Consider the following 21529-nt stretch of genomic DNA (forward strand, 5'->3'; position numbering starts at 1 on the left):
AATAAGATTGCACAGGACTATAGGCAACACCACACTTACTGGTTCTATATATTAAAGTCTTCTCTACAGTTATATTTAACATTCATCGGCACCTTGAAAACATACATTTTTAAAGAGCAACATTTGAAGCTATGCTTAATTTATAAAACAGATCAAAGAAGCATATATTTCCAAACATTAGGAAAGACAAAAAAAATCTTTCTTGCATTAATCTCATCAAATGGAGCAAACTCTTGGAGAAAGCATCCAAAGTGTTCTGTTCAGTGTCATATCCTCTACCTCACCACCTGCTAACATGACATTATGACATCCCACTGCTTGAATCAGTTCCTGCCTTTTTCCTTCCATCTATCTGTTGGACTCTTACTCATGTAGTTGTTTGAACCACACTTTACAAACCTTGTTCTGTTTTGGTTATGGGTGTTACTGTGAATAGGTCTCCAACACACACACATTCTTCTTGGGATCTTTCTTGCTTACCCCACTCATCTACCTCCACATTCACATTTCTCTGGAACACATCATTCAGTCTTGTTTCTTTGTTGCCCACATTAACCTTCATAAATTAAAGCTGGGTAGACCATTGCTTTATAGACCTTTAATCTTATTGGCATCCTCTTGTCATATACTATACCACTTATCTCTTTCCATCTGAGTCAGTCTATTATCCTAGCTCTAATTCTATCATCCATTTCCCCAGATTCTGGAACACAGATAGCATCAAAAAGACAATTTCAGGTATCTGAACACCTAGTTTCATGTATAATTCTTCACTGTCCATATTATTAAAACTGCATACCAAACACTTTTTCCCATATTGATTCAAGCTTGTGTCTATCCAACACATTTCCCTTTTTTTTCCAGATCTTTTCCTAAACCATTTATCTCCTCACTGCACATAACAATATCATGTGCAAACAGCATGCACTGAGGTGCCTCATTCGGTATGTTCCTTGTCAGGGTATCAAATGAGGATAAACAAGAAATGGCTAAATGCTGATCCCTGAGATACTCAGACCTTTTCCAATAGTTTGATCTGTCTGTTTTCACCTTCAATCACTTAAATCACACTTTTACTCCTTAATAAAAACACTATTATCAAACCCAGGTACTGGTTGGTGAATACAGCAAACTCACCAACTGCAGTGTAGAAGGTAGCAATCGCAAAAAGACGTACATGAAGAGCGCTAAGGGAAATGCCTGAGTTCCTTAGTGTATGTAGTGCATGTAGTCACAGACAGGTTTAGGGGAATGGACCTGTTTGTAGGGAAATGTGTAGAAAAACACTGCCAGTTGTGTGTGTATGTTTTGCATGGAGATTGCCAACAGCTGTTGAGCAAAACCTCCTGGCCGAGTAGAGCAGGACAACTTGAGGCACATAGCTAGAGATTAGCCAAGCCTTGAGCTGGAGAATCTGAATGTGTGGCTGCCCGAGACACCCCACACCCTGTGTGAGGAGGTGAGGTACCAGACAAAGAACCAGAGTGGTTTGGTGATTATGTATCCAAGGTAAGGAGACCAGGTTTGCCTCGGCTACCCTGGGGCTATCAAGATCACTCTGGCTTTGCCCTGTTTGATCTCTGGGAGGATCAGAGGGAAGGCATGGAACAGGAGCCTTCCATTTATGCTGTAAATAAGGGCCGAGACCTGTACAGAAGCAGTATTCCTGGCTATCATGGGGAGTAAAGGAGGTTGATGGGAGAAACACTCCTGTGGACCTTCCTTAGTGAAGAGAGTCAAATAAGTCAATTTCAGATACGTAATTCTAGCTAAGCAGTTTAGACCTGCCCTTTGTTTCCCTTAGCTCTTTCAGTTTAGCCACTCTGTTCTCCAAAGCCCGCACACGGTTTCTGAGGTCCAGGGACTCCCTGGCACTGAATGCACACATATGCCACCTGTCCACAGGGCCGGTGCTACACTGGATACAATAAACTGGATAGCTTCCACTCTGTTGCTGGGCTTCTGCATGCATTCTCTTATTACTCCTACAGCTATTTTTTTTTAAATCAGGTGGCTGTAGTTTAAAGAGCATTAAGTATATCTAACTCCCCCTCTAAACTCCCTCACAAAACTCCCTTTAGCTGCTCATATTTGCTAGTGCCTCTGGTCGCTTAGGAACAGGTTTTTAAAAGCTCAGGCCTTTCGGAGTCGCCGTGCCACCTAGCTAAGTGTTGATGGGCGTTTTTGTCAAAAAGCTCTCAGCCTAGAGCTTCCTCGCTTCTGCATACAATCCTCCAAACAAACAAGCTCAGCACACGGTATCTTTCATGCAAGCAGCAATCATACCACAAACATACACTACTAAAAACCAGACTTATGTAATTCCTTCTCCTTCATCTGCAGCGCTCCCCCCAGAACTCCTGTTAGCTGCTCCTTTTCGGTTTTTTGATTCCACATGATAACATACGGCAAAAAGTAGTGGTAGTATTCTCCCAGGCACCATGCTCTCATGACAAAGTGAAACATTACCCTCAGATTGTTCAGCTCATCCACCTCCTTTTTTACTTGCTTTTGACCAGTAGTGCAGTAGTTGTTAATCCTGACATTTCAATCTCAATTTCCCCCAACAAAGCTGAAAACTGGGATGGCTAAATCTCTTACCGACACAAAGAAAACGTGCACTCAATTAAAACCATGTCTTGAGGAAGGGGTGGAGTATATTCAGACAGTCGCTGTGCTTTCAGTTATATGTGCAGCACTTAAGTACTACACGCGATGATTGTTTATAAATACACAGCTACAACATATAGACTTGAGAACAGAAAATGTCATCTACATAACATTGTCTCAAAGATGAAAACACCAGGCAGTGTGTAGTAAATGGGTGTTTTAAAAAGGCACCAAGGTAAAAAGATGGGCAGGTTTGACATATATTTAAGACTACAAACATTTTATAGCACCAGACTGCTTTTAAAAAAAAAAACAAAAACATGCTGTGACAAACCATCAGATATGCTCACAAAGCAAATATAAAATTTATGTGCATGTAAATAAAAAGTATTCAACTCTCAATGTCTTTGATTTGTGTATTACATCTGGCTGAAGGTTTAGGGCAAAATTAATCTAAAAAATTATTTTTGCCTTTTATTGTGATCCTGGTGTCTTACGAGTTTCTTGAATTCAGACACATTTTTCATGCACATTTACATTTGATTCTCAAGAATATAGTCTCATTTCTACTGATATAGTTTCAAACAAAAAAAAACTAGATTTTTGTAGACTGCCTTCTGTCTTCACCCACAGATACAATCTCTTTGAATTTTAAAAAGACATTTCTGAAATTGAGAAGCTACGCAGGCCTTGTTCCCAGATGCCATCGGGAAATGATATCCGTTCCGTATGCAATGAACAATTTAATTTGTATCCTGAAGTTAACATGTTATTTGGGAGGGATCGGCAGCTTGTTTTTACAAGATACAGTATTTTCCAAGGACTGTCAAGAAGAGGAGTCAGATGTCAAATCTATTTTTATTGCCCCACTTAGTTTGCCTGACTACACATATTATGCCTATTCATTTGATAGTATCCAAATGTCATCATGTAAGAGATACCAAACATGGAACAACTAGTAAAAAGTGTGATATTAGTAAGGATACCAAGAAAGCAGAATCACTAATTTTTAAACTTAGACAGTCAAAAGGGTAAGCGAGAACTGAGAGTTCCAAGTAAAAATCTCATTTATCCCTGTGGGCAACCCACTACATGCAAGATTAATTTTCAAAATATATTTCACGAAACTTCAAAATGTGTGACAGGTGCATGCAAGGAAAAATTTGCAATAACTGATTCTCTACCAAGCACATCTAACGAAATTATGCAAAAAAGTTCTCACAGTTCTCAAAGGAGCAGTTAATTGGTAATAGTAGTAATAATTAAATCCTACATTTCCAAACTTTTCAAAGACTTGGCTGGCCAGCAGAACCTGATCAAATAAAAGGTAAATACAGGATACATTTAATTTAAAAACAAGGACTGTAAAGATGATTGTTATTAGTCAGTTGCCTGTATCATTAAAATTTCCCTCACCCCCCAATAATGAAGGATTTACTTCATTCCAAGGTGCCTGCTGAGGTAATAGTTCATCTAACTATGCATATGCAGTACATTGCCAGCAAAAACAAATGCTGTGTTACTTAAAGCTCCCGAACACAGTGATTCTGCAAGTCCAATAAACAAGTATACAATTTTACTACAGGCTAATATCCATCACTTCTAAACACTAATTAGCAAATTGTGCTATGCCACGCTACAGAAGAAAACAGTCTGAGAAGGACTGGCATCCTGAGTAAGTTATTTGCTTATCTTACTGTATTTACAAGTGTGTGTATATTTGCAATCAAGCTAGGGAGTAATTAAAATGTTTCAAAATAATTTTGTGACAGTTGAAAATCTAATGCAATTTTAATGTTTTTTTTATAACTGCAATGATTAATAGCATGCTGACCTGGGACACTCTTATGAAACTACTGAGAAGCTGTAGTCTCTTCTCTTGTAGTCAGCTAGATTTAAAATATATTAGAAGCATACTAGGAGGTCTTTCTAGATGTCATTCAATGCAGTGTGGGTCCCTTTTTTGTGAAAAACAAATATTCAACAATGAAACAGTTCAGGCAGCATAAAAAAAATCACTCTGCCAACTGGTCAGCAATTGCATAATGTGGCCACAATTTTATCTCTGCAGAAATATGGAGACAGATTGGAAAAGTAAGAAGCCAAGAACTCTACCTGGGTGAGCAGAATATATTACTAGTCCTACCTCTGACATTAAAATTCTTTCATGTATGCCAACGTACCTCAAATTTATCAATGAACAAAAAATGCCTGGGAACTTGTTAGCTTTGATTTTAGAAAATTCAACTGAAGGTCAGCTCAAGGTAGAGCTCAGTGAAAAGTTTGGAGTCTTAACATTCCTATCATTTCAGATTAGAATGTGCACCGAAGTCCAGCTGTTTGTTCTCAGAGAAAGCTGAGAATTTGGGGGGAGGGGGGAAGAGAACCTAGAGACTTTGTATGAGTTTAACTGTCTGACACCTTCCAATGGAATTGCCTTGCAAATAGGACCACTGAGATGGTCAGGATTCCATCTGCAGCACAGAAATCCCATATGGAAGAAAGACACCAGTTCACTATTTACTGGGTTTTTTTTTTCCCCTGCCTCTTTGTATATCTTCTCGTGACAACTCTCAGCCACATGTACACAATATCCCTGAACAATTACACATGACCTTTGCTCCCTGGGCTTACTCGACTCTGGAGATAACAAAAAGCCTGGCTTATTACACTTCATGTAGTGGGAAACTTAAAGCTGGTCTCAAAACAGTACTATTTTTCAGTTAACAAGATAGAAAACTCTGAAGTATTCTGATCTGACAACATGGCCATCAGGAATTCATCTACATTGCCAAGAGCTAGAGTGAAACTGATCTCTTTGGTCTGATGGGACTTGTAAAGGGCCTCTGCCAACTAAAGCTGAATACTGGTAAATACAATGTAGTACGAATTTTATCTTTTGGAGCTAAATTCTGTAAACAAATTAGTTACCCAAGGGGGCACACAATATCAGGTTATGGGCTATTGTGGGGCTTTTTCAAACAAAACTGCCCATCGTTTGGTTTCAGTGAGCTTCATCTAAAGAACATTCCCAACACTGAGGCTAGCAGAAAGGCAGTGCAGGTACTTGCCTATATAAGCTCTTGTGACTGATACATCAGGGGGATCTTTGGCTAAGGTTTGGCCAGTTTCTAGTTCCACTGGAGATCAGAGCAGCACAAAGGGACCACAGACGCCTTCTAAGTTTTGATAATTATGAAGTTTACACTTGATTCACTGTTGAAAGATTAATCACAGACGTTTACTGACTCTGCCAGTAGATACTAAGCTGCTCCAGCTCTTCCCTGTTGCTAAGCAGTAGGAGAAGGAAACTGGCAAGAATACTGGTTTCTTTCTGATGCTGCTAGTCAAAGATATAAGTAGCAGCCAGGACCAGGGAACAGTTTTTCAAGATCTGCAGGAGACCATCAGTTCCAAGGAATCCGAATAAAGATGCAGAGAAGATATCTTCAATGGCTTGCCCCTTGTGAACTAAGTCCTTGATTCTACTAATCTTCTCTTTGAGATAAAATTTTTTCCCCATGACATTGTTTTTCAGGCCTCCCAGATGAAGGTGCATGACTGCTCTTTTTCTAGTATATTACCAGATCATGGTTTGCTAGAATACCGAGTGCATGTAGTTAACGCTTCTGACTTTCTGAGAACAGAACGTATTTACTATATTTTAAGTCTGCACATATAACAATGCTTCCTGAAGTTTAGAATGCATGTACTTAACGTACACCTAATAAATATAACTACAGTTTCTAGAGAGATATTAGTGCTTCTAAAACATGAATTTGTTGAAATGCACTTATCCAGCAATTCTCTCATATGGCAACATCCCGTGCCTAGCTGGACAATGGATGTTTCAGGACCAGAGAGTAGCCATGGGACCCCAGGAGGGGGAATCCTGGGAGCCCCACGGGAAGCGCTGCAGCTGTGGGAACACCTACCCCACTGGCAGTCCTGCAACTGCAAACACCACTGCTGCATGGGGGGAGCAAGGCAGCCCTGGGAGAGAGCCCCTCCTTCTAGGCATCCAGCCTGACCTCCCCATCTGCAGAAAATCCCCTCATCCAGATGCGGGAGGTACAACTTGTAATCTGTTCTACACATGCTGTTTCATAGTTACTGGATTGGATGAAAGTTAACTATTAATCTTAATCCAGACAAAATTTAAATAGTGATAGGGGGCTGGTGAGAGTATCCTGAAAAAATGGGGAATGTCAATTGCTCCCTTCACTCCATGGAGGAGGTAATATCAAACCTCTGCCCAAAGCAGTTAATTTCTGTGTGTCAAAATCATTTCCACTACTGGATTCCAAAATGTTTGTCTGGTGACTGTAAATTTTCTTCTGACTGTTATAGGTGTCCATACCTTCCCTTAAGGCTGCCCAGGAAAACCATGTGGAATTGTTGCCTAGTGCAAGATGTGGTCACCTCCCTTAAATGGGAGAGACCAATAACCATGGTCCCTAAGCCATTTTTAGGGCAGTTCAAATGGCTGATTACCTATAAAGCCCCAGATGGTCTATGAGCCATAGCTTTCTCCTAACTCCTGCAGGCTAATGGTAAGTTATTCTCAGAAAAAGATTTGAGCATGTTTAAGAGTCATTTCAAAGTACAGTACGTACCTTCAGAAATTTTTAGGAGACAATGGAATATGCATTTAGTCAATTTTTCCCTTAATTTGGGGCTATAGTCCAAAGGACACTTATCAATGGGCTGGGACAGAACAACATGTAAATGTGATCAGTTTGTGACAGTTTTAAATAAGAAGTTTATTTTATATTCTGTAATATGCACCTAATGTTGCAAATGAGTCTCTGACGCATACTGTTAACAGAAACAGAAAATTTTTACTTACAAATAAAATAGAGAAATTGCACTTGGTGCATCAATTTGGATGTGAAGAGTCTCATGTGCATTAAGAGTTTACATCAGTTTGAAGCTATTTCAGCCAATTAAATCCAGTTGCATTTTTTCACTTAAGCTATTTTGTATGAAGTTTTATTTTGCTGCAAAATGATGGTGGGTTTGGCTCAAGGCATCTCCATTTTATTTTAGAAATGTTTAGTCATCTTCATTGACTGAAATAATGCACTGGCCCATCATACTGTTTTCCAGGGCTATTCCACTGAAGATGCACCAAGGAATTTTATTATCAGGAAAACTATATATTCCTTTGACAAGAAGAGAATACTCAATACCCCCTTCTACCATTCCCACCAGCAATGCTTGCTAGTGTCTTCATAGAAAAGGATACCTCTGAACATTTATATTTGTGAATGAGACTAAATTAGTAGAAATCCTGAGAAAGAGTGGAAGAAAATACTACGTACACAAAATAGAGAGAACCTTAACTTCTGAATTTTATCTTAATGAAGTAAAACACAACTAATAACTGGCAAAGTCACCCACTAATTTTTCCATTGCTCAGTACTGAAGGTATCATATGAGATTAGCCATAGTGTAATTTACAATGTATTTCTCACTATCCAATTAAATATGCCTTATTAGGATCACAGTATTAGAATGTCTAAAATGCTCTGAATACACAAAATAAGTTTTTTAATAATACATTATTAAACCTTATTTTCAAGTTGTGTTGATGAAATACTAGTAAGGCATCTATTTTAATGGTTAATAGAAGAAAAGACCATAAATTACGAAAAATATCAAAATTTTTTTTAGAAGTGTGGATAACCTTTCCTGGCCAAGTTTCAAGTGCTGCTACTCATTTTGACATAAATAATCTAATTATCTGGGTCAAACATGCAGAGTTAATTTAAAATCAAATATTGTAAATAAGGTTCTTCACCCACCTTACCAACAAAAGCTTAGAATATTACAAATCAAAGCATTTTTAAAATCCTATTTATTTTTCATGTTGTATGTTATTACTTTTTTATCTCAGTATAGTGAATAAAAATACCGTTTAACTGTTTCACTTCCAAGTTTTCAGTGCTACACTGCAAACACTAGCAAAACGTTTAATTTTGTTTTCCACTGACATTTTTAAAAAAGATTTTTTTAAGCTTTACAAGGTGTTAGTTTTGAGCTATAGATAAACTGACCACATCCCTTTTGCTGAAAATACTGTAACAACAACAAAGCTTAAACTATCGTCTTGAACCTTGTTATTTGGGGTCTGTGAGAGGAAATACGAGCTGAGAAGCCAATTACCTGCATAAGTTTCCTTGAGAGCTCATTAGTGAGAAATTCTTCTTCTTTTTCATAATTTACTGCAAGCGTCTCTTTTTCTTTCTGCAAAGCTTGAATCTTCTTAAACAGTGTATTACTGATGAACTCCTCTTCCTGTTCTGCCCTGGCTTGCTGTGAAAAAAAGACATTGCAAAAAATCGGAAGTTTACATATTTGAAAGCTACAACTATATCTTTTTATCTTAGAGTAGTATAAAAATATATTTTATCTGTCACTTGGACCTCAAAAGTAATGTGTACAGGTTTATAAACATCATTATCCTCGATGAAATTTTGTCTCCCATAATGCCATCTGTTCTTTTGTTTCCTTTTAAACAAGTTTGGAAAGCCATATTTTTGGCTCCAAGTATGTTTTTTTTTAACCTTTTAACATCACGAAAAATCTAGCCTATAACCAGAAACAATTTAACACAATAAAAAACAAAACTTCACACTACTGGTTGGGGGTGACCTTTCAACTTTTCTCTTTCACAGGTGGACTTTATCAACCTTTAATACAGTAAAAAAAGGTGAGTTTCTAAAAAAATTATCACAACATCCTTCAGTACCCCCTTGTCTACAGAGCTCCAGAGAACAGAGTTTGGCTGCCACTTATTCCTCCATTCAAGCAGCTTTCTGTGCAGGAAAGAATCCTTAAGTTTCACCAGAAAGAACATGAAGCAGCATGTAAGGATTTAGGCATACCAGTTTCAGGTTAGCATTCATGGGGGGCGGGGGGAGTTAAAACTCCAAGAACCAGAATTCTAATAGGACATTAGCCTGAAACTTGATGTTGCTTGAAGGATTTTTGTCACAGAGGCACAACCTCACAGTACACAACATATATTGCAAATTCAGTAAACCTGCAATGGAAAGTTTCTCAGAAGGCTGAATACAATAATACATCACTCTTATCTATTTGGAGAAAAGCCATATCCCCTAAAGACAACTCTTCTAAGAGGGTTACCATCTGCAGTGAAAGTTGTTCAGAGATTCCTCAAACTTCTTTCAAAGGCAAAGCACTACCATCAGATAAAACATAACAAAACAGCAATCATGTAGCACTTTAAAGACTAACAAAACGATTTAGAACATGGTTTCCCAAACTGGGGGAGCGCCCCCCCCCAGGGGGCATAAACAAATTCCAGGGGAGGGCATGAGGTGACCCATTTCCCCCATCATTCCCCCCACCTGAAGAAAGAGCTGGCCTTTGAATCGGGCTCTCAGCCCCTGCCGTTTTATGTGGGTGACCTGGAGCAGCCGCTATAAAAAGCAAGCAGCTGGTGAAGACCCACATGGGGCTAGCTGCCTTCTGCAGAGATGAGTGAGTGTCAGTCATGTTGGGGAGAGGAGGAGAATGGGGTTAGATGGGGTCTGGGGGTGCCTGGCTCGGATGAGGGGGATGGGGTAAGAAGGGGTGGGCTGGTGGTGCCTGGCTTTGTGGGATTGGAGGTGCTTGGGTGGCCAGCTGGCTTGTGGGACTCACAGTGCTTGGGCAGGTGGCCCTGGCACCACAGGGTTCACGTGGCTTGGGCTGGCAGCTTGCCCTGGCAGCGCGGGGCTCAAGCAGCTCCAGCTGATGGGTGGGCAGCTGGCCCCACCACTGCAGGGCTCGGGTGGGTTGGGCAGGCAGGCAGGCAGCTGGCCCCAGCAATATGGGGCTTGGGTGGGTGGCTTGGGCAGCTGCCCCATGGCTAGGGCCAGTGACTGGTAGGTGGGCAGCCTGTCCCAGCAGCACATGGCTTGGGCAGCCGGCGGGTGGACAGGCAGCTGGCAGGCAGATGGGTGGCTAGCCCCAGAGGAGCGGGGCTCAGGCAGGTGGCTCTGCAGCACAGGTCTCAGGTGGGCATATGGCTGCCACGGTCAGTTCTGGCAGCTGCTTCTTTATTTTTATATCAAGTTTTTGTTTATTTTAAATTCTGAATTGAATTTTTTGTTAAAAGGTGGGTGGGATGATGGTGAAGAAAACGTGGGTGGGGTATAAGGATTTCTCAAAAAATCAGAAGGGGAGGCGTGATGCCGAGAAGTTTGGGAACCACTGATTTAGTGGATGATGAGCTTTTGTGGGACAGACCCACTTCTAACATAACACCCTGGCACAACTGAAATACTTGTTTCATCTGCAGTGTCACAGTTGTGACATACTCAGACAGGGTCTGAGTCACTATCATTAATAATAATATACAAACATGTTTGAGTGTCACCCCAAGAAATTAAAAACTGAGTGTAAGGGTCAGCAAGCTCTTGGACAAAAGCTATATTAAGTTGTTAGCTTTCATCGTGAAAGCTGCCTAACATCAGAGACCTAACAAGTATTTCAAGAAAATAACACCACCAGCTTTAAAAAGGAATTTAAATAAGCCATGTGCTCAGTCTCAAATCTATAAGTTGGACACAATGAAGTTCAGGAGAGAGAACAAATACATATGTGAAAGTCAAACAGTTGATTGCTTTTGATGCCTTTGCTGCACAAACTGGATCTTAAAACTATTCCCTTCATTACCAGTGACATACACCATCACTCTTGGTGTTTTGCTTTCCAATGCTGAAAAGACATTGAAAAGACAACCCTATTAAGTCTGTCTTTAAAAGATTTAAAATTACATACACATAAAACTTTGTTGTAAGAGTCCAGATAATTAAGTGACTGACACACTTGAGTCAAGGTACTAACAGTAAAAGTGTGATTGGTATTGCAGCTAACCTTTCTTAAGGAAATTCAGATCTGTTATTTGACCATCTGTGTGAAATTAGATAAACATGTATGAATACACTATGAAATCAGATAAATATGGTACTTCTTCTAGATCATGCTAAAAAAGGACATCAGCCCCCCACCTCATATTGTCTAACCCAGTGGTTTTCAACCAGTGTACCGTCACATACTGGTTGCCAGAGAATTGTCCAACTCATGGCAGCTCTTTGCACAGCCATGAGGTGCGGGGGTGATTGGTGACCCTGTATGATGAAGTGGGGGATACCTGTGTGTATGTGAGTGGCTCACAGAGGGTGTGGGGCTCCTGCTGAGGGTAACCTTGATGACCAGGTAACACCTTTGTACTGGAGACAAAGGAGGAGGTGGAGCCTGAGGGGTTTGAATTGTAACTGGGAGTTAGGAAGCAGTTAGTGTGGGCTGGGAGAGACAGAGACCAAGGAGGGGACAAGGCTGCGGCTCTGGGGGCCCCTCAGGGCCTCCTCTCCCCAATCTGGATTTGACTGGCTGTCTCTGCCTGCTGCACTAACTCCTCTGTATAACACTGTGCTCTGTTGTCTAATAAACCCGCTGTTCTCCTGCTAAGTGAGTCACTCCTGCCTGCAGATGGGGCGCAGAGCTTGGGGAACCCCAAACCCCATCACACCCTGCAGCAGCTGGAGCTCAAGCAGCAAGACTGCCTATGTTCCAGCTGACGTGGGGTCGTCAATTTCCCCCCCGCAGTGGCTCTTTGCAGAGCCACCCTGATGGGAAATGCAGACCCTGCAGGAGCCAGTTTGCACCAGGAGGCAGCTGAAATGCTGCTTCCCGCCTCAAACAGGCTGAAAGGGAGCCCGTCCAAACTCCCTACTATGGTGGAGGGGTGGGGGGCTGTTGGAGCTTGGACATAGAATAAATGCCACATCCCGACTCCAACAGACTGGTGGGGAGGGGAGCCTGCCCTCTGGAGCCACTGCCTCCTCCAGCCCCGCCCTCCTCCCCCTGCAAATAATCGAGTAACCGCTGAAATGTCCAGTGGTTATGCAATGACTCAACATCTCTAGCATAGCACGTGTTCACTTGCCAGACCTTTTTTTGACCGCACTCCTTCATTTCACCTCCTGGCGATTTGTGACTCCAAGCTGGTCGGTTGGCTAAGGGTGGGCATGCAGGGCATGCATGGGGCAGTTGGGGACATGGCGCCACTCTCCATCCAGCCTGGAGAAGAACCGCCCAGGAGGAAGTTCCAGATCAACAGTTCCCCTCATTAGCTTGGGAAGAAGGACAGAGGGAGCCCAGGCCCACCAGGTGTTCCCCACGCCCAGACCTGCCCCCACCCCAACATGGTGTATTCCATGGTGGATCTGAAACAATGATGTTTAGCTTGTTCTATGCACTACTATGTTGCAAACCTCTCTAGTAAGACTGTAACCACAGCAAATGCAAGTAAATGTGACATTTATCAGCAACTAATTCAGCCAGAAAAGTGGATGTACGGAATTGTCTGTCTCACTGAAGTATGCCCAGTTATTGAAAAGGTTGGGAACCACTGCTCTAACCCCATACATTTCTCTTTACTATAGAAAGTCTCCCATTTTTCTCCAACAAAACAACTCAGTAACTTAGATGTTTTTAGTATTCCCTTCTCTAACACTGGGTTCCATTGGGCTAATTGATTTGAAGTTGTCTAAAATTCGAGATGAAACTTTGAATGCTGTTGCACATTTACCGTCCGCATTCCAAACAGAACTCTCATTCCATAATCAAATTTACTCTTGTAGATTACAATAATCAGTCTATGTCAAATAGTTTGCCCACCGGGCCTTAGGTCTAAGCCCAGGCTGTTTGCTTAGTGGACACAGCTCAAGCCTGAGTTCCCAGACTCGTGGCTGGTTATTATGCCATACTATCCAACAATCCTCAGGGGCTAATGTTTCTCAACCATTCTGTTCCCAAAGTACCCATTTGATTCCCAGGAACTGGACTCACCCTTCCTTCCCACATTGGCCTCTAAACTGGAAACACAGTTAAAATTTTATATTACATAGAGCCCAATTCCCCGCACACTGCTAACTGGCCACAGGAACACAGACTATCCTGGATAATCTCTAGTGCAGTGAACAAGATGTTGGATGCCAACAAGAGTACCAGACAGGACCGTATCTGCCAGAAAACTAGAGCACTGGGGATCTACCACACTGCCAATCAGTGTGGAGACCTCAAAACCAACTACTGCAAAGTCAGAGATGACACCACCACCTCCGAGAACTCTGTCCATCTTCCTCTTGTACAAATCTTCCCAGGTACTGGGAATAGCACGGAGCACTAAGCTCACAATGGTATGTTGCCATCTGCTGAGCAGGGATGGCAATCTTATAGCACCAGAGTTGCAAGCAGCACCAGAAGAGAGCCAGCAGCTCAGGAAGTGATTTTGGTGCTCATGCCACTTCCTGGGAAAGTTTTGTAGCTGCAGCAGCTGCAGCATATCCCAGGCTCACACTCCGGGGCTGTTTGAGGATGCCCTGAGGCAGCAGCTCACAGAAGAACTGGCAGCACAGAACAGATGATCTCTTTGCCATTCAGGACTCTTCAGAACGGTTCTGTCCTTCACAAACTGGATTAAACGAAAAGGACCACAAAACCCTAGGAAGCAAACCACAGTACAAACCACCCTTCTTCCCCCTTGTAAAGGGAAAGGGCTCTGGAATTTTGTAAGTAACTAGAAGATTCACCCATCCTTGCTCGGGTCTGTAACTCAATTTTTGTTTAAATCATTGCGCTGGGGTGGTGGTGGGAAGGAGGGGTTTAGTGTACAGGCTGCCCTAGGGAGAGAGGACTGCCCTGCCTGCCCTCTGTCAGTGCAGCAGCTCAGGGCCAGGTGAGAAGCACCTCCACGTGACTGACCACTGCAGCTCCAGCGTGCACGGCTGGGGGGGGGCAGTACGTGTCCCAGCTGAAGCACGTCCAGGATCGTCTGCCCTCTGCACGCCACAGCCAACATAAGGAATGCAGGAAACTATGCACCTTCCCCTTGCTCCCAGATGTAGGGGAACAGCCATCAATGTTCCCATACAAATTGGGGGGCAGGGAGGGTGTTTCAGCTCCCCAAACTCCCTAAAGGTTGCTGGGGGTGGGGGGAAGAGTGGCAGGCATGTCCCCAGCCAGCCAGCCCCTTTCCACCTGCCTGATGATTTTTTTTTTGTTTTCTGCATGGTTTTACAAGAAGCAATCCCAGTCTAGGTACATCCCATTTTTCTGGCACAACCAAACCCTGCTGTAAGTTGTGACAGGAAGAAGCTATATACACCCAATGTGGTGATTCCAGCTCTTACCATTTAGGAGTACCTCTTGGACAGACAGACAGACTCACTCACACGCAGACAAACTCTCTCAAATATATAGTAGAGAGTTAAATTTCATTTTATAAACTGGACTGAGCATATATATGAGACAGCTTTCTGTTCTGCTCAACTCTCAGAAGCATCTGCGGGACGGAGAAATTAATTTTCTTGTGCTATAATAAACCCCCAGGACAAAAATATTTTTGACATTGAGGTTCCATGGCCACTTTTGCAACAGAAGATAAACTTTTTTTGAAATATTCAGAGTAATATAATTTCACTTGTGTCTTGGCAGGCCCTGCTTCCTCTTCAAGGCTGCGTACTGAGGAGGAAGGTTATGCATAAAAGAACTAGTGGTGCATATGCTGGAATGGATACAGCAGCAGCAATGCCAATGGGAGAAGGATGAAGGCCAAGTTCACAGACTGTCTATGAAGCATGAGAAGAGACTGGCAGTGAAGTTTCTGCACCACCAGTGGTGCTCAAAGGAGAAAAACAGAGCACAGTAGAAAAAAAAATCTTTTGAGAGTCTTCTTGTTTTCACAGGCTTCAGCCCCACCTCCACCTGCACTTCCTGCTTCATCATCATACCTTGAGCTCCATCACAGCAACATCTCCTGCAGGCCAAACACTCTTTGGACATTTCTGCATTTGGGCAGTCCATGCCAGAAGGAACAGTAGATAGAACTGGCAGTTGTACTCTGTTCATTACTTCAATGCAATTTATTAATAAATGCGCTCCTTTCGGAGGGCAAGCTGTATGCACAAACTGCATTATTGGTGCCAGTGCAGTTTAGAAAGCCCATTGTCAAAAATTACTTTAGGGACATCACTTGTGCCCATCACCTTTGGGGAAACCGCAATCCCAGATACCTCAGGAGCCACCACCACTTCAGCGCCCAGAGTTGAACTGGCAGCAACAAACTGATTAGCCAGTCAGACCCTTGAAAATGCTGTCTTGGATTTATTTCTGGTAACTAAAATTGTGGCTGTTACCTCTCTGAAAAAAACTTTTGAGTTAAGAGGCTCTGCTCAAGAACCATGCAGCTAAAATTAGACTGTCTAAATTCAGATAGTGATTAGCTCTTGCAATAGACCCCTTCTGGACAGAAAGCAGATGGGAAATCTTTTTTAACCTGTCAAGGAGATGAGAGAATCTAGGCCTCGTAGGCCAGAATGGGGTTACCAAAATTGTCAGTGCTGCTTCTCTGCTGATCTTCTGCCGTATTCTGGTGTGGAGAGAGAAAACATAAGAACCCCTTTGGCCATCTGTGACCTCACCTCTGTGATCCTTCCAGCAAGAAAGCAAGACTGAAACCTTGTGATTCAGGTGGGAGACAAACAAACCACGGCTGAAAGATTAAATGTCTTTTCCAGGAGACGGAAACACCTATGGGTATAGTTCCCACTCTGGGTGATGTAATAAATGCCTAATGCAGATCTGATTTTTAGCCAGTCAGACAGCAGGTTTACGTTGGATGTGAAGGGTATAAACTGACTGTACAGTCGCCCTTGCGCAAGTTATCAGGAAGCAAGCTTCTCTGTAAAGAACTGTAGAGCTTGCTCCCTTTGTGAAAGTAAAGTGGATGAGGTGTTCTCTCTCTTGAGGTAAATCTAGATACATGAGCAGAATCTCAAGACCATACCGTATTGACCTGAGCTCTCTGAGAAACTGGCTATTTGATATAATTTTCTGCTTCTCATGTTCTTCCTGCAATTACCACCTTTCAGAACATCATGATTGTTCCCACATGGAAACCCGGAAGGGGATATGTTAACTTTTGACAAAACTGTGGATCTGCTGCATCCTTACTATTTTGGTAGTACAGTCTATGGCAGTCTGGATAAGGCGAGTTCTGGGCAAAATACAGCCTGTGGGCCCATCCAGCCCCTCAAGCCACTGGATCAAACCTGCAGGAGCCTCAGCCAGCTCCCTGCCTGGCCCACCCCTCTCTGCATTCAGAAGAGTGGCTGCAGGGCCACGTGTGCATCTGTGAACACTGAGAGCCCAGGGAAGAGGGTAAAGTGTTCTCACACTGCCCCACCTCAGCAGCTCCCATTGGTTGGTTTCCAGCCAACAGGAGTTGCCTGTCTGCAGCACAGGCAGCAAGTGAATTACCCCTCACCCTGGGCTCACAGCTTTCAATTCAGAGCAACACACATGGCCCTTGCAGCTGCTTTGACCATATGCAGGGGCATGGAGGCAGTGACCCTGACTAAGGAACCTGCTGGCTGGGAGCAGCCCAGCAAGTGCCTCCCAACCAGAACCTGCCATTGGCACCCCAGCCCCTCCCTCCTCACCATCCCTCTGCCTGCCTCCTACACCCCTACCCCCTCCCAGATCCTGCATTTCCTTCTCCAGATCAGAAACTTTAGGCCTCTAGATCAGAATCCTACCTTGCACCCATACTCCTCCCAGACCCTGCCACTCCTCCTGCCCCCGGTCACAACCCCCTCCCATATCTTGCACTCCCTTCTGAATCCCTCCTCCAGATCAGAATCCTGCATCCAATACCACCTTTTGGAGCTGCACCCCAGTCCCCTGCCCCAGATTACGATCCCCTCCTTCACCCAAACTCATTTCCAGATTCCACATGCCCCCCTGCACCCCAATCCTTACCTCAAGCTCCATTCTGCACCCAAACCTGCATCCCAGACTCGGCACCTCATCCATTAATATCATGGATGGGTATGAACTTTGGCCACTTAAATTCTTGGCATGAACACCCCCCTGCCCCCGCCTGACCAAAAATTACTGCCCACCCCTGAGATAAGGCTTAGGTAAGGAGACCACCCAAGAAGACGTAGATTTGTTTACAAGCTGAAATTCACACTACCTGCACTTCTGTGAACACAGCAACACTGTTCTAAACCAAAAGGCTAGAATCTGCTTTAGTGAAGTATTCAAAGAACACTGCTTAGGAAATACCTGAGAGACTGTACTGAGAAAGGCAATCTTCACATCCATTAATATCATGCAGTCCCTCTGCTAATGGAAGCTAGTGTGCATTTTAGTCTCTCTCTCATTAATTTATGTAATGGATTTGTTCAGATCTCCAACACCGAGATATACTTTGTGGTCTTCTGTCCCTCCACGTTCCACCCCTAAAGAATATTAACTCCACAGAATAAGGCCTTGTTTCTGCTGAAAAGGGACAGGTTCAAATGCTCTCATTGGTAGAAGATCTAGGATTATTGTGTGCATGCCCTGACGCCTCCTTTTCATCAACAGGAATCCTTAGGCTGCGAGGATTTTTTTTAAAACAGGCTGAGAGTCTATACTTCCCTACTGTCCCACCCATGCTTGCATGGCTTGTGAAAACATGAGGGAGATGCTTATTGTGTCATATGACAGATTCCTTTTTTTGGCCTGATGCTCGCAATAATTTTCACCCTCAAAGGAAAAAGCTGAAATTATGCCTGCCTGGACTTGTCTGTCTGTGTAGGGTGAGAATGACTAAAGTTGTGTGACTTTCACTATACAGTGTGCACTGCCTGAAAAATAACTCAGAGGTAGAGCGTGCAGTGGGTACATACACAGGAAAAGCCATTGAAGGCATGAAATTTTCATTCCACCACCAATGGTAGAAGAGCAGGTGTTTCTGAATAGGTGACCACTTAAATTTTAAAACTAAATTTATTTATTTGAAATGATCACTGTTCCAGTTACTCTCTGTTATCCATTACTTCAACTTGTTCATCAGGACCCGATCTTTCCAAAATGGTGAGACACTACAGGCAAGCTGCATTATACAGTGCCTCGTGACTAAAGGCACAAATCACTAAATAGCGTGCAGTGCCTGGATAGTTTTTACTACACAGTAGACCCCTGAGTTATGCTACTGTTGCGCTCCTGGGCCTCACATAACACAAATTTCGCGCAAGTTGAGGAGCCAGGAACCAGGCAGCAGCTTGGTTGCCAGCTCCCCTTGGCTTGCAGGAGCCACGAAACTGACCAGTGCACTACTGCTGGTCAGTTTCCTGTCTTCCACAGTGGCAGGGAGTCAGGAAACTTAGCAGCACATCACCGATTCCTAACTCGCTGCACCTCCCAGGGAGTGAGAAACTGCTCCTGTCAGCCCCCCCAGCTGGAGGAAGCCAGGGAGAAGCCACACCACCGTGGCTGTCTGTCCGCCTGGCTTTCCCCAGAAGCCGTGGCTGAGCGGCTTCTCCCCAGTTTTCCCCAGCTGGGGGAGCCAGAAGCTGGAGTGGGGAACTGGAGGAGGAGCTGTGCTCCCGCCAACCGCAAGCTCCTGGGAATCCCTGGATTTCGACTTGCGTAATGCAAGTTAAGCACAAGTTGAAATGGCATCTCTGGGGGGGATTACTGTATAGTTCATCGTGCCTGTTCAGTGAGAATCCTAAAGTTAGGCAACAAGGACTAAAGCTATAAAACACAGGCAAAAGAAAAACCAAGATGAAAAATATAACACACAAAGAAATGACTGTTTTATCAAGGAGTAGTTTAAAGTATCAAGGGCCATCTTCTTGCTGGGATCTGAAATTTTTTCCCCCATCATTACACTAAAGTGCTGATTCCAGCGGGGGGGGCGGGGGGGGAGCACACTCCGGCTCCGCACTCCAGCCCCATGCTGCGGTGGAGGGATTGCTCCCCCCAGCATGCTGCAGAGGGGCCAGCAAGGATTCCAGCTCTTACTCTAGCCAAGTTGCTAGCTGCACAGGGGGACGAGGGCAGGGTGCTCCCCGCCCCTCACATACCAACAATAATGAGTTTGCATGCCATTCTTGGCACATGTGCAAAGGTTGCCAACCACTGGTTCATTCACTCCCTTCATCCCCCGACCCAATGGTGACTCCCTGCCTGCTCCCCCTCCTCCCTTGTCAAACACTACCCAAAACTTCCTCTGGTCAGGTCTGCTCCTTCCCTTGCAGGCCTCTGGAAACACAGTCTCTGAGGCTACTCTGGGGTACTCCACTAGGAGGAGGAAAGTACAAGTAGGAAAGGGAAGCACTGAGTTTACGCTGGGGTCAGAAAAGACCATCATTAACTGAACTGAGGGCTTTATTCATAGGGCTAAATCTGCCTACAGAATCCTGTTCAACTCTTTTGTTTTGCTGTGCAGAATATACAACTAAATCCTAGCCCAGACAACTGAACACCTATAGGTGAGGCTTGGATAATGACACAAGCACATTGACACTTCTGAATCCTTCGGAGCTCTTTTCAAACTCAAGACATTTCTGCCCAGTTTTTGCATTTTCAAAAGCAGCTGTTAAGCCAATCCCACTAAATAATTTATCTGTTTGGGAAAAAATGAGAAGTCCTTTGGCATCTTGACTAACAGATTAATTGGAGCATAATCTTTCATGGGCAAAGACCCACATCTGAAAAATATTTTGTGGATACCCCTCTGATACTTATCTCTCTGGGTTGCCTTTCTTTTTAAAAAAAAAAGTTAAATTACAAACAGTAGGTCTTCCCATTGAACTGGTCCTTGATAGTCTGCTGGAAGGAAAAGTAATTCTTTCCTATAGGGCCCAGCTAAGACAAACTCCGAAGTCGAGCAAATATCTCTAAAGCTGCAATGAAAATAAGCCTTGAATTGTGCTTAATTAAATAAGCATTACATTTTATAAACTAGGTTCATGTTAGAAATGAACGAACTGATAGAATAAGACCATACCTGACTCTCAAATGAGACTCCCTCAGGCCAGAACGTAAAGTGTTTTGCCAAGGACTGGCCTTTTGCTCCAGCCCCGGCCCCTGCCCCCTACCCTCTGGCATGGGGGGGAAATAGGGGCAGGGCTTTGCTCCTGCCACATGCCAGCCAAAATAGGCTTGCATGCCATGAGTGACACGCATGTCAGTGGTTGCAGAGCCCTGACTAAAACCAAGGTAGGGGTTTGGGTGTGCTAGGAAAACAGAATGTTCCTGGAATGGGATTGCTGCTCATAAAACCATACAGAAAAGAAACATAACAGGCAGGTGAAAGGGGTTGGCTGGGACGCACGCCTCCTCTCCCCTAACCTGCCACCTGGGACTACCCCATCCCTGAGCCTTGTACTACCCAGGCACCTGTTAGGGATGGGCAAGGAGGGGCTTAATTCCGCTACCCCCCAATGCCCCAATTTGTATGGGATGTTGCTGGCTGTTCCCCTTTATTAGGGAGCAAGGGGAAAATGCAGATTTTGTTGCATTCTTCTCTCTGGCTGGGGAGTACAGGGGGCAGACAAACCTGAACCTGCACCAGCCAGGGAACACGCACCCCTCCTTGGCTGTGCTCACTGGAGCTGCAGCCACCATGGAGAGGGGCACTCTCACCACAGCATGGGGGCCACGTGAGAAGATGGCTGGGGCTATCCCCTCTCCCTGGGGCAGCAGCCTGCCTACTGAATTCCTCATTCTCAGCATCACTCCAGAGCAACAGTTTCAATGAAGCACTGACAATTTTATTTAATTCCCCCACCCACCCAAAAAAAAATTATTTGAGTTAAGGACTCGAGCAATTTCAGTTAAATATTTTTATTAATAACTATTCAATAGAAAGAACTCCAGTAAGTCTTTAACTCTGCAACAATAATTAGCAACATTAAATACCAGGTCAGTTTTACAGAATCAAAAATATTGCAAACATTTCCCAGTTTATCAGGAAGAAGGGAAATCCCACATACAAACACTAATGTGCACTTTAAGCATGCTTCCCATGAAGCAATTTTCTTCTCTCTTTGATGGGCGTCTC

The 21529-nt window shown here is 43.7% G+C and overlaps 1 protein-coding gene across 1 annotated transcript in view; it reads right to left on the reverse strand.

Annotated features, from left to right (window-relative positions):
- CCDC6 (coiled-coil domain containing 6) overlaps positions 1-21529 on the reverse strand; it is a 58244-nt gene that overhangs the window by 19701 nt on the left and 17014 nt on the right. The window contains exon 2 of the mRNA XM_075000143.1: positions 8779-8928. Within this exon, the coding sequence (XP_074856244.1) occupies positions 8779-8928 (150 nt within the window). The remainder of the gene's footprint in view (positions 1-8778; positions 8929-21529) is intronic.

Source organism: Carettochelys insculpta, chromosome 7, assembly GCF_033958435.1.
Source record: "Carettochelys insculpta isolate YL-2023 chromosome 7, ASM3395843v1, whole genome shotgun sequence".
Classification (NCBI taxonomy): Eukaryota; Metazoa; Chordata; order Testudines; family Carettochelyidae; genus Carettochelys; species Carettochelys insculpta.